At 48.1% G+C, this 13,903-nt stretch overlaps 2 protein-coding genes across 3 annotated transcripts in view; one reads left to right on the forward strand and one right to left on the reverse strand.

Moving 5' to 3' along the window:
- The window catches only part of LOC138740963 (histone H2B 1/2), a 28,777-nt gene extending 17,321 nt beyond the window's left edge, over positions 1–11,456 (reverse strand). Inside the window, exons 1-2 of one of the 2 annotated variants that reach the window (XM_069894337.1) lie at positions 7,434–11,456; positions 787–2,451 (exon numbers count right to left, since the gene is read on the reverse strand). In XM_069894337.1, the coding sequence (XP_069750438.1) occupies positions 10,596–10,967 (372 nt within the window). In that variant the 5' untranslated portion in view covers positions 10,968–11,456 and the 3' untranslated portion in view covers positions 787–2,451; positions 7,434–10,595. Of the gene's footprint in view, positions 1–786; positions 2,452–7,433 lie in introns of those variants that run through there. The other variant, XM_069894331.1, reaches the window with a different exon arrangement.
- Positions 9,334–13,492, forward strand: LOC138740964 (histone H2A type 1-F-like). The gene has a single exon (XM_069894339.1). It carries the CDS (start codon positions 9,375–9,377, stop codon positions 9,762–9,764), a length of 390 nt encoding a protein of 129 aa, XP_069750440.1. The 5' UTR covers positions 9,334–9,374; the 3' UTR covers positions 9,765–13,492.
- The last annotated feature ends 411 nt before the right edge of the window (positions 13,493–13,903 follow it).

Genomic DNA, 13,903 nt, shown 5'->3' on the forward strand with positions numbered 1-13,903 from the left:
GGTCGGAACCCAGACTGCAGAGTGAAAGGTTCCTCTGTGAAAGGACCGTGAGCCGACTGTGTTCTCGGGTAGTGGTGGGATGCGGGCCGGTTAGTTAATACAAGGCACCCACAATTAAACAGTCAACAAGCTAGTTTTGCCCAGATTAATTGCTCGTAATTGTCAGAGTGAATGATGAGCTTAATAAACATGAGAATGTAAAGTTTCCGTGGCCGTTCAGGGTATCGAAATCAACAGCGACACCAGGAACAAGCGGGCAATGAAACCGCCAGCTTTGATCAATATCAACTGTATGAGGGTAAACGCGTGAAGAAGAAATATCAGGATGAATATTCAGTTTAAATTATTAACTAATTATTAGAATATTACAGGGCTGTAAATGCCCTTCGGCCCACGAAGTTGTGCCGAACTATATAAACGTCGTTATGGTTGGGGTAGCGGTCCTTTCAACGACTTCGATTGGGACCTGGGTTCCAATCCCGCGTTGTCTGACAGGAGTTTGTACGCGCTCCCCGTGACTATGTGGATTTCCCGGAGGCTCCAGTTTTCTTTAATCTTTCAAAGGAATACAGGTTAATTGAGTGCAAATTGGGCGGCATTGGACTCGTGGGCCGAAATGTGCTCTTACCGTGTTGTATCTCTAAATGTAAAAAATGCCTTTTCAACAATCTAAACTTTCCCTACCTCACCTGGAACCCTTTATTGGTGGAACTCCCTCAGCGAGACTGTGAGTGGCTCTGAAAAGAGCCGTTGTGTTTCCGATTTGTTTTCTTGCACTTTGCGTACCTTTACTTGGTCCTGGTGTACTTGGTCACCGCCTTTGTCTCTTCCGACACGGCGGGCTTGGCCAACTCTCTGCCGGGTCTGGATCTCCTGGGAGCTGATTGTCGACCTCTTGTTGTAATGGGCCACGCGGAAAGCCTCGCCCGCGATCCGTTCGAAAATATCGTTCACTAACGAGTTCATGATGCTCATGGCCTTGGAGGGGATGCCGGTGTTGGGGTGAACCTACTTCATTGCCTTGTAGATAGAGTAACTCTCCTTCCTTTCCCGACTGCGCTTCTTGCCCGCTTTGCCTGCTGGTTTAGCCAAGGCTTTCTTTCTGAACGTCAGGCATTTACTCAGTCTCTTTCAAACACACAAAGAAGCCCCTCGGAGCGCAGGTTAAATAGTCAGCCCCATGGCCCGAAGCTAATGAGCAACCAGGGTCGGACAGGATTGTATTTGGTCACTCGGAAATGAGGCGATTTACATTTGGCGGTGAAACATTCTGGTTGGAGACTGAGCGAACAAATCACAACGCCTCGCTTCGCCAATCAGATGTCGCCCCTGCTGTCAGAAACACAAATTCTCACAAATGAGTCTCTTTAAGATCGGTGACACTACAAGCTTTATTCACAAGTCTGCAGAGTTGGACTCAACCGGCTTCTCGCCAAGTCGAGCCCCGATACATACAGTGCGTTGTTTTTTATACAATTTGCTTGTCCTTCGGCATCTCCACTACACTGCTTTAATTGGTTAGTTTTTGCAGAATCATCCTGATTACGCTTGTACTTGTTTAGTATCATGTTAGTCACGCACACCACGATCATTCATGACCTCTGCCCACACCAAATCCTGTTTTTCACTCTTTATCAATCTTTGGCTCCTGCATGTCTCTCTGTAGTTAAATCTGTTGCAAGTCTGTTGTAACATTTTCCATCTAAACTCTTGTGGTTAGCTCCCTGTCTACTCTTGCTTCCCCTTTTATGACTAATCATCACATTTTAACTTAAACCCTTTTTAACCCAAATTCTTTATCCATAACAATCCACCCCTTTCTTTCTTTAAAATGTGTGTACTATTGCTGAATGGGGACCTTAACCCAGGGAAGAGAACCATCTTCTGATAGATCAATCTCGTGCTGGACTAAAATCCTAACCGGGTCTCCCGGGGCCCCTGGCTGCATGGTCTGCTGGACCATCGAAGTCACGAGGCTGCGCAGACAGGCAATGAGGCAGGGCAAAACAAGCAGGAGGAACAAAACACCCCCGATGACCCACAACAAGGTGCGCCACCAGGTTCCTCCAAACCAATTGTCCAGCCAAGTCAATTTTGCGAGAGGATGCCAGGTTTGGACTGGTATATGGGACAAAGTGCGAATATTATCAGCGATCCTGCGAAGTCGCAAAGTAAGAGGACTGTCCCCAGGAACACAAGTCCAATCTGAGTCCGTGTCAGGGTCCTGAGGCGCCTCTACAGGTCCCTTAAATCTGGATGCGTGCGTCCACCCCCTCTCTCTTGTTCGCACTGCAGCCTCTGTAGTCAAGAGAACTTGGAATGGACCTTCCCACTGTGGCTGGAGTCTTTCGGTTTTCCAGGTCTTGATGAGGATCCAGTCTCCCGGTTCCACCTTGTGTAGAGAGAAGTCTAAGGGTGGTGTTTGTGTCAATAGTCCCCTCTTCTGTAAATCTGTAAGAGAGTGTGACAGTGCCTGTAAATAGTTCCTAACAAAAATATCCCCTTCCCCCAAGGTGGGACACCCCTCAACTGTACTCCAGAAGGGAAGCCCAAACATCATCTCATAAGGAGACACCCCCACATCCCTGCGTGGGGCAGTACGAATTCTCAATTAGGCCAGGGGCAGACACTTTATCCAAGGCATTTTAGTCTCCACCATTAATTTTGTCAATTGCGTCTATAGGGTTCCATTCATACGCTCAACCCTCCCTGAGCTTTGCGGATGCCAAGGGGTATGCAGTTTCCAAGAGACTTGCAGGGCATCACAAATCAATTGGTGAACTTTGGAGCAAAAGTGTGGACCCCTGTCCGAGTCTATAGAATCCATTATGCCATATCTGGGGATCACATGCTCTAGGAGGAGGCGAGCTACCGTGGAGGCAGTAGCATTTGCTGTTGGGAAGGCTTCCACCTATCGGGTAAAGTGATCTACCACCACCAACAGATACTTCCACCTTTGGACCTGAGGTAACTCCGTGAAGTCGATCTGGATTCTTTGGAAGGGGCGTATTGCCAATGGCTGACCTCCCACGGTGCCCGTCCTCATTACCTTCTTATTAATTCTTGTGCTGATGTGGCAGTTCTGCACCTCCTGTTGGGCCAAAGTGTAGATACCCTTACACACATAGTCTCGAAGCACTGTGTTGCACAAGGCCTGGGTGCCCCAGTGGCTCTGATGATGCAGGTGGTTTAAAATATTGCGAGTTATTTCCTTATTTAGAACCATTCTTCCATCTGGGGTCTTCCATGTTCCATCCGGCTGTCGGCATGCGCCCAGCTGAGCCATGTCCATTTCTTCCTTAGCAGTGAAAATGGGAGCCTTTTCTATACCTGGTCTTACTGGGATTAAGGTCAGCAAGTGGACTTCCCGTTGCATGGCCACCCTTTTGGCCTCTTCATCAGCCCGTCTGTTCCCAATCGTGGTCGGGGTATCTCCTCTCTGATGGCCTGGTATGTAGACCACTCCTATTTCCCGGGGTAATGTCAGGGCTTCCAGGGTCAGAGTAATCATCTGTTCGTGTGCCAACTCCTTCCCTCTTGATGTAATCAGACCGCGCTCCTTCCAGATCTTACCAAAGGTATGCACTACCCCGTATACGTATTTGGAATCAGTGTAAATTGTCCCAGTTTTCTCTGAGGGCCCCCTGCAAGGCATATAGTTCACAGGACTGTGCCGACCAGCTTCCGGGTAGCCTCGCAGATTCTACCACTTCCCAAGCATCTCCTTCTATTATGGCATACCCGCTTCTCCTCATTCCGTCAACACATCTGGCGGAGCCGTCAATGTAGAATTCATATCCCTCTCCCAGGGGGGTATCGCGAAGGTCCTCTCGGGTCTTGATCTGGAGATCTGTCAACTCGACATAGTCGTGCTCCACTTCTTCCCCTGTTTCACCGCCGTATAAAAACTGAGCTGGTTTGCAACTATTATTCTTAGCAAACTGTAGGTCTTCTCCGACTATTAAAATGGTCTCGTACTTTAATATGCGGGAATCAGTCAGCCATCGATGGACGGTTTGTGCTAATAGAACACTCACAGAGTGGGGGGTGTACACAGTCATCCTTCCTCCAAAAGTGAGTTTGCGTGCCTCCTCCACCAACAGAGCAGCAGCCGCTACTCCCTGGATGCACGTCGGCCATCCACGAGACACTGGGTGCATCATTTTGGACAGGAAGGCCACTGGGTGTCGCTGGCCGCCTTTTTCCTGCGTCAGAACCCCCACAGCTGTTCCTTGATTATGGGTGATGAATAGCTGGAAGGGTTGCTTCAAAGAGGGCAGAGTGAGTACCGGGGCCCGCGTCAGGCGACGCTTCAGGTCCTCAAACCATCCCTTCTCCTCTTGGGTCCATTTCAATGGATGTTCATCCTCATTTGTCAGCTTTTCATACATAAACTTCACCAACGCCGAGTAGTCCTCTATCCATAACCTGCAGTAACCTAAGAGCCCCAGGAATTGTCTTATTTCCTTCTTATTACGGGGTAACGGCATTTTGGTGATTCCCGCAATCCTTTCAGGGGTAATCCGTTTCTGTCCTTTACTTATCTGGTGTCCCAGGTACACCACAGTCCTCTCAACGAACTGTAACTTGTTCCTGGACACTCGCAGACCCTTTTTCCCTAGATAATTCAAGAGTCTAATTGTATCTCCCCTCATTTCTTGTTCCTTGGGCCCTGATAACAGCAGATCATCCACATACTGCATCAATTGGGAGTCATCGGACCGTGGATAGTCCGCCAAGATCTGTTCTAGCATTTGTCCAAACAGGTTCGGAGATTCAGTGAACCCTTGGGGCAATACGGTCCACCGAAGCTGCCTCCGTCTACCTGTCCATGGATTCTCCCATTCAAACGCGAACATCTCTCTACTTCCCTCTTCTAGTGGGCATGTCCAGAAGGCATCCTTCAGTTCAGTAACACTAAACCACTCATGGTCCGGGAGAATCCGACTCATGATGGTATAGGGATTGGGCACCACCGGGTGGCGGGTCTGAACAATAGCATTCAAACTTCTCAGATCCTGAACTAGACGATAGGATCCATCCGGTTTCTTCACTGGGAATATGGGGGTGTTATAGGGTGACATGCATTCCTCCAATAGTCCGTCCCGTATTAGGGTCTCGATTACCGGCTGTAGCCCCTTCCTCCCTTCCAAAGAAATAGGATACTGACGTTTCCTTACCGGCTGATGACCTGGTATTAATGTGACATGTAAAGGTGGGATGTCCAGACCTCTTCGATTTCACTTCTTATACCAGACTCTCTCGTCAATCTGCCGTTCATCCTCCTCCTTCAGAACACAGAGGTGGACCCGCACTTCTCCGTCCACGGGGAGAGCACCCAGACCTAGGAGAGCCTGTATATCTCTTCCTAAGAGGTTAAATCCGGCCGACGGTAACAACAAGAGGTCCTGTACCCCTTCTCTCCCTTCCAGCCTTACTGTCACTTGGGGAATTATCGATACCGTCCTGGGAGCCCCTTCTATCACAGAAATTTTCAAATTGCTTTTTACAGGCTCGGTCCCATTTGGCACAGTTATTACACTACTTCGTTCCGCTCCCGTGTCCACCATAAACACCACCTCTTTTCCCTGGGGACCAATTTTCAGTTTTACCAAGGGTTCCCTCTTATACTTGGTCCCCAACACCCAGAACCCCTGAACCCCCTAATCTTCTTCCATGAGTTCGAGGGTCTGCACTTCCCTCCTATATCGGGGGCATTCCCTCTTGAAGTGTCCTTCCTCGTTACAGTAATAGCACTTAGCGGGTCTCCTGGGTCTCCCCTCTCTTGGTTTCTTGGGTTGCTTAAAGGGGGTTTTGTCTCCTTTCCTCTCTGGACCCGGCATTTACCTGTCGGATAGTCTGTACCATAATCTTCGCTGCCCTCTTTTGACCTTCCTCTTCCCTCTGCACATATACCGTTTGTGCTTTTTTTAACAGGTCGCTCAAGGGTTTTTCATTCCAGTCCTCCTCCTTTTCTAGTTTCTTCCTAATGTCCTGCCATGATTTGGACACAAATTCGATTCGAATAAGCTGTTCACCCATTGGTGTACTAGGGTCCACACCCGCATACTGTTGGACATTCTTTCTCACCCTCTCCAAGAAATCAGTAGGGGACTCATCTTTCCCCTGGTGGTTCCCAAATGCCTTGGCGAAATTGTGACCCTTTGGCACAGCCTCCCGTATCCCTTTAATCGTCCACTCTCTGTAGTGTCTCATATTTGTCAATCCCTCGGGTGTTCATTTGTCCCACCTGGGTTCATTCAGGGGATATTTTTGTTCATGGGGTCTGGGGTCCCCAGGTTGTTCACGTTCCCACATAAGGAGGGCAGCCTGTCGAATCATCTGCCTCTCCTGGGGTGAGAATAATGTTCCCATTATTGTGTGCATCTCTTCCCAGGTATATGTGTTTGGTCCCAGGAACTGGTCGAACTGTTCGGCCAGTCCCATGGGATCTTCCAACAGATTTTTCATTTCCTTCTTAAATCCCCGCACCTCAGCACTGGTTAGGGGAACGTTTACGTATCCCGTTCCCCCTCCCGGTCCTCCCATAGGAACTTCCCTCAGGGGATTTAGGCTTACTGGAGCCTTCGATGGTCCTGGAGCAGTCTGGGATCTGGTCCGGGGTCGGTCCACCGGTGGAAGTCTAGGGTCCGACTCCCTTAGTTCAATGACTTCACTTAATTCATCCCTCCATTCCCGGCCCCTTCTGGGACAATCAGATTCATCACCTTCCCCCTCCAGCAGCAAGTTTCCCTCGGGCGCCATGGGCGCCTGGGGAACATAAGGAGGGGGGGAGGTTGTCTAAAGGTTCCCACTTGTTTTCTCCCGCTACCCCCAATTTAAAACATTTTGTTAAGGATCCTGGCCAGGGAACCCAACAAAATGCATACGCTGACTCTTCTTGATTCACCTTTGGTCTCGAGTTTACATATATGTTTAATGCTTGTCTAACCCAATCCTCGTTGGATCCGAATTTCGGCCACCAGACCAAGGAACCTTTGATAGGCTGTTTCGACCAAAGGAGACAATATTGAACCATCTTTCTCTTGTCTTTGTCTCGATATTGTCTACTATCCCAATTTTCAAACATTCTCCCCAAAGGGCTGTCAGGGGGAACCCCCGGGAAAACTCCCAATCCCTCAGACGAGCCCTTAGACTTTGTTCCTCCCATTTTCCCGCCTAGATCCATTTATCGTGGCTGAGGACCCCCCCGTTTTCAGGACCCTACTCCCTTTCGTCTCGGTCGCCTCGTCGGAGGTACTATCCCTCCGCCGGTTTCCGCCGAGGTTTCCCTGCGGTCTATCCTAAGGTCCCACAACGGGGTCCTCACGCCACCATCTTTACACCTTATTTATATTTTTACTCTGTCATGACCATTACCTGGGTGGTTTCATCCGTCAATCCCCACACCACAATCGTAAGTCGTCACTTACCAGTGTCTTCCTGGGGATTGAACCATCACCCCTCTCCTTTTCGTCTTGTCGTGTCACCTTGTCCGGATACCACTCGCTCAAGCCGCCTGAGGCGATGAGCAAGGGACTAGGAGCCGCTGAACTCAGCGGGATTCACCACCTCCGACGTCCCCCTTTCTCGCCTCCCCCCACGGCCGGAGTGTAGATCCCGGACGATCCCCCAAGTTGTCAGAAACACTAATTCTCACAAATGAGTCTCTTTAAGATCGGTGACACGACAAGCTTTATTCACAAGTCTGCAGAGTTGGACTCAACCGGCTTCTCGCCAAGTCGAGCCCCGATACATACAGTGCGTTGTTTTTTATACAATTTGCTTGTCCTTCGGCATCTCCACTACACTGTTTTAATTGGTTAGTTTTTGCAGAATCATCCTGATTACGCTTGTACTTGTTTAATATCATGTTAGTCACGCACACCACGATCATTCATGACCTCTGCCCACACCAAATCCTGTTTTTCACTCTTTATCAATCTTTGGCTCCTGCATGTCTCTCTGTAGTTAAATCTGTTGCAAGTCTGTTGTAACATTTTCCAGCTAAACTCTTGTGGTTAGCCCCCTGTCTACTCTTGCTTCCCCTTTTATGACTAATCATCACATTTTAACTTAAACCCTTTTTAACCCAAATTCTCTATCCATAACACCTGTGTTAAATCCATGACCCATGTGATTTGGGGACAGGGTTTCACAGTGAATCTTGAGGAAGGTGACTGGGACTCAGTCTGTCTGTGTCCAGAGCACCAGCTCCCTCTGGAATTTCTCGTGTGGTGCCGGCTGTCCTCTTGTGGAACGGATTCTTAACGTTTCAACCGATCAATGATCACAGTCAAGGATCGAGGAGCAGAGCAGTTCAGCCCTCTCTTGGCGATGCAGGTGTTAGACTCAGGAGGGATGTGTAGAAGAAGCGACTGGTGTCAATACGGTGAAGACTGGCCTGTGGTCAAAGCCCATCAGGATCATTCATTCCCTCCCACAGAGGAAATCTGCTTCCCATCCCGAGCCTGAGTTCTGTGTCAGTCCTGGTCCATGGCAGTGTGGCTGACTGTTGTTCAGCTGATGAAACAGATGTGAAAACTGGCGAACAACCTTGGAGGTTCAGGCTTATCAGATGATGCTCCATCTCCGGGTTCCAGGTGTTGTTCTTTCTCCCTCCACCAGCCTCTCAGACAGTGAGTTCCAGAGCCACAGTTCTCTCTGGGCATAGAATGACTCCTTGGTTAGCTCGACAAGCCCTGCCTTGCTTCCCTTGCCCACCCCAGTCCAATTCATTCTGAGATCATTAATGTGAGCAATGTTCACTTTATCGCTGTGCTGATGTTTTAATTGTGGAGTGAGTTCCCTGCAGTGACTGGCGTCTATTTCTAAATTCCCTGAGTCCTATATTCTAATCCACAAAACAGTAAGTGTTCACATTGCTTTTGTGACTCCCAACAGGTTGTGAAACAGGGGCCCGTCCACAATCTCAATCCGTTCCCAAAAAGACCGATCACAACTATATTCTGTGAGTCGGCATTTGTTCCGATCGGCGAGATTTTCGAAAACACGGGAAAATTCAATTGCCAGCCACTCTTATGGAATGAATCCCACTCAAAGGGTGTTATCGGGAGCGAGTGCCTGGCAAAGGGGTAATTCGCGTTCACACATATTTGTAACGGATTTGTGATTTTTGGATACTTTTCAGACTTATTTTTCCTTCGGCGGGCTTTTCAAATGTGGGGATTACCGGTTATTTTGCTCTTTGATCATTGGTGAATGAGTCATCTGTCTGATTGGGCTTTTTCATTCCACCAATGAAATGAAGCGCTGCTCCACCAATCAGAAGCGCCCCGCCACATTCCTGCAGAACCTACAAGAAGGGCCAGCGCGGGAGTATTTCCTCATTCTTTGCTGAGGAGTTTGTGAAAATGTCTGGACGTGGAAAAGGAGGCAAAGCTCGAGCCAAGGCCAAGTCTCGCTCATCCCGGGCCGGATTACAGTTCCCGGTGGGCCGTGTTCACAGGCACCTGAGAAAGGGCAACTATGCTGAGCGGGTGGGCGCCGGAGCCCCGGTCTATCTGGCTGCTGTGCTCGAGTATCTAACGGCTGAAATCCTCGAGTTGGCCGGCAACGCGGCCCGGGACAACAAGAAGACCCGTATCATCCCCAGACACTTGCAGCTGGCCGTCCGTAACGACGAGGAGCTCAACAAGCTGCTGGGAAGGGTGACCATCGCCCAGGGTGGGGTGTTGCCAAATATCCAGGCCGTGCTGCTGCCCAAGAAAACCGGCCGAGACAGTAATCCCAAGAGCAAGTAAATGTGATAAATATCGACCTGAGACCCAAAAGGCTCTTTTCAGAGCCACACACAGTGTCTGTGGCAGGGCGAACACCGGCTGTGGGGGAGCGGGGAATATTGTGCTCCGTGGATTTGTCCCTCCCTACCGTCTGTCTCAAACCTTTCTGTCTTCATCTTTCACTTCGGAATTGATCCGACATTGTCTCTACTGCCTGTTCAAACCTCCTTACCTATTCCTCTCGATTCCCCATGACGGACAATTTGGCAATTTCACTGTTTCCTGGAAAGGACCAAACTCTCCGCACTCCCACCTTGTACTTCCTGGGTGATTGCAGGCGGCGCTTGTGATTGGTGCTCAAGCGGGAAACGTCTGTATTCGGGAGGGGGAATTGGCCAATCAAAGTTCTGACTGATTCACTAATGAACATGCGATAAAAGGCGCCCAAACTAACTGACAGTCCCCAAAATGACATTTGAAAAACATGTCAAATTATTTCATACAATAGTTTGAGGAAAAAAATGAAAATCTATTATTTGTGCATCGTTTTTTAATTATTCTCTGTGACATGGATGAATACTCGTGGAGACAAGCTGACGGGAAGGAGAGGGTTAAGTTCCCGTGTCGGTGCAGCGGGCAGAAATGTAACAGCGAGACCAGGATGAGACCGGGCAGTGGAACCACATTGTCAAGCACGTCCGGAATTACCTGGTTTCCGGAGCACAAACATCCAGGGCCGAGGTTGTTCCAAATCCATCTCGAAATATTGGGACAACTCTTTCAGCGAGATTGTGAGTGGCTCTGAAAAGAGCCGTTGTGTTTCCGGTTTGTTTGACCGCACTTTGCGGAGCTTTACTTGGAGCTGGTGTACTTGGTCACCGCCTTTGTCCCTTCCGACACGGCGTGCTTGGCCAACTCCCCGGGCAGCAGCAGGCGCACGGCCGTCTGGATCTCCCGGGAGCTGATGGTCGACCTCTTGTTGTAATGGGCCAGGCGGGAAGCCTCGCCCGCGATCCGCTCAAAAATGTCGTTCACGAACGAGTTCATGATGCTCATGGCTTTGGACGAGACGCCGGTGTCGGGGTGAACCTGCTTCAACACCTTGTAGATGTAGATGGAGTAACTCTCCTTCCTCGACTTCTTGCGCTTCTTGCCTCCTTTGGAAGTTGCTTTGGACACCGCTTTCTTGGCGCCCTTCTTGGGCGCTATTTTAGGCTCTGGCATTTTCTTCCTTCGATTTCAGTCCCAGAGATAAGCGAAATCCGCTCCGAGTGCAGTTTTAAATAAGCAGTGCCAACGTCCTATGCTAATAGTGGGATGGCAACGGCAAGAGCTATCATTGGTTCATTTGGACGAATGAACGTGTACATTTTCACGAACATCTTAAATGAACCAATCACAGTTCCCCACTCCGCCAATCATAGAGCGCCACCACTGCCCAATGAGCGGTAACCGATGGGCGGAGAAGGAAGAAACTGCTGGTGAGAATCACTGCTTTTCTCCTTGGAACAGGAGGTTGCGGGGAGATCTGATCCAGATATTTACACCCAGGAAGTAGAACTGTTCCAATGTGTGGCTGAGCATTTTCTGAGCGCAAACCGACAAGGCTGTGGTCCCCCTGAGGGGGTTAATCTGAGCACTGGTCAGAGACTTCATGCGAACAAAGCCATGTTGACTCTCCCTGATTCACTTCTGCCAACAAATATAGACGAATCCTGTCCATCTGAAAATTCCAGAATCTTACTCTCTTGCACAATTGACCAACCATGTTTTACACATTTTTTCTTCTGTCTTTTACATTTATTATTTTCTATTTTCCTGCTCATGGCCTCGTAATTGTATTTGTATGTGCATTTATGTGTTTGTGGGTCATGTAGGCATGTGTATGTGCGGTCTGTGCTTTCCACGTAATTCGGAAGCTGCATCAATGAGAATTCAATTGCATCTCTCCCGTGTATGTGTGTATTTGACAATAACCTCCCAGTCATTCATAATTTCATTCATTCGCTGATGTAAGACTCACTGGCCTCTCATTAGCATAATGTTGTGAGAAACAGAAGTACCTTCACAGAATTTGCTCGAGACAAAAATTGAGAACAAAGAACATTTATTATACAACAATGCAAAGTTGGGTGCTTCCCCTTACCCAGGGAATACACACATACACTGGGGCTCACCCAACTTTTATACAGTTTATTTCAGTATAGAAGTACTCTCCCCCTTACATTCTTCTGCCTCCTGGATGAATTTGACATTAGGCAATCCTGTCTGCCTATGTGCTGTTTCTGTGAACTTGGAGGACCAGGGGGTATCCTGTCTGTCCCATCATGTCATTGTCCTTATTCACACCTTCTCAACCCTCAGGGCTTACTATCTCTTATATGCAGAACTTGCTAATTCTGTCTAAGGCTTTACTAATTACATATGCAGAACTTGCTTGATTCTGTCTAAGGCTAGAAGACCCTTATCTTATTCAGACTAACTTTACTTCCTACATTCTATTATCTACCCTTATCCTATTCATACTGGCTTTATTCATTACACATATAGCCATACTAGCTTTCTTCATGTCTCATATTTTCACATTAGTTTTACTCGTCTCTCACAATCCTCACTTTTCTTTTAGCTACTCTTCGTGAATTCTCAACTGGAATGTATTACTTGTAAACTTTGTCTTTTTCCCAGCGAGTCAATAAATGAACTGGAGTCTCAGCATCATCAGACAGAATTTGGGAAATATACATACTTTGGGTTATAGTGAACTGACGAGGGGTCCTTTGAATTAAATACTGCACACAAGTCTTTAGGCAAGGGAGCACCATAATGGCCAGAATACTGAGTCCAGCTGCTCTCAGGGCTGTGGGTATCAGACTCCAGTTACCAATAAAAAGTCTAGTCCATCCCACACCGGACCAAGGTTGCCAAGTCTGAACCTGGGCATGGGAAGATTTTCAAACTCCTGAAGAAGTGTCTTTAACTGCCTGACCGTTGTGAGCATTAACTAGTCTTTCACAAACGCTGCCTTCAGCAGCCAACGAGTAATCAAGAGCCAGGCGGTTTTGTTGAACTGTGGCTTGTATCTGTCATCTTTCTTCAGTCCATAAATTCAGGGCCATCGCTGTCTGTTCGATGATAATCTCCAAGGCTTCCTGGAGTCTGATTAAACAATTTAAATGCCAAGCAGCTGTGGTGCTCTGGAGCAGCCTGAGCCGTTTAAAACTGGAATCCCCCTTATAGTGATGGCCTTTTGCCTTCCGAATGTATTCGTGACCCAAAGGATGATTTACAAGATGCCAAGTTAGGGGGGCGTTTATTGTTACCTAACCTGTGAGTAGCAGTTTGTCTGCGAGCATTAGCATATACACCCCCTTTATCCCTACTCCAGGTATAGCCCTGACTAATGTTCTGCCTATCATTTTCCCACCATCTTCTTTGTACCATATTTTTAGCACTCATCTCTTTAATATCTGTGGAGGTCGGGACGCAAACCCAATCCTAGGGCAGTTCTATTTCCCTGGTCCATGTTGGGATCCTAAATTAAACCATGCTAAATAAGGTACCCTACTATGAATACACTCTACACCTGTGCCCTGTCTGCATTCTAAAGGTAAACTTGTCCATTCCTCAAAGTAATAATCACCTCTGCTGCCCCTGTTCCAGGAGGACTTAATACATTGTGTACAATTGGGTGGTTTCCCAAAAATTGGGAACCAACAGAAAAACAATACAGCAAATAATAAAAATAACATTACAGCACTTTTTCCCGGCGTAGCGTAACTTTCAGACCAGAAGGATGCGAGATTGCACGCCAGGTGGAGGGTATATTCTCAACGTCTTTAGTCCGTGGATTAGCTTGTTCAATGCGTTGTATGAGAGTCCACCCCTTTTCTTTCGTTCGCACTGCAGTGTCTGTAATCAGAAGTACACAATAAGTGCCGACCCATATCGGTTTTAGTTTATGGTCTTGCCACACTTTTACATATACCCAATCACCAGGTTTAACAGAATGAATAGGATAGTCCAGGGGTGGGTTTGAGCTAATAAACCCTTCTGTCTTAAGTCATACAGAGAAGTAGAAAGTCCCTGTAAATATTTAGATATGTACTGGTCATTAGCCTCAGGGGTAGGGATATCAGTGTGGAATCCCATGTAATGAAGAC

This window comes from Narcine bancroftii, chromosome 8 (assembly GCF_036971445.1).
Source record: "Narcine bancroftii isolate sNarBan1 chromosome 8, sNarBan1.hap1, whole genome shotgun sequence".
Taxonomy (NCBI): domain Eukaryota; kingdom Metazoa; phylum Chordata; class Chondrichthyes; order Torpediniformes; family Narcinidae; genus Narcine; species Narcine bancroftii.

What these genes read in the sequence shown, in the direction of transcription:
- LOC138740964 (XM_069894339.1), top strand. Translation starts at nt 9,375, where the DNA reads ATGTCTGGACGTGGAAAAGGAGGCAAAGCTCGAGCCAAGGCCAAGTCT.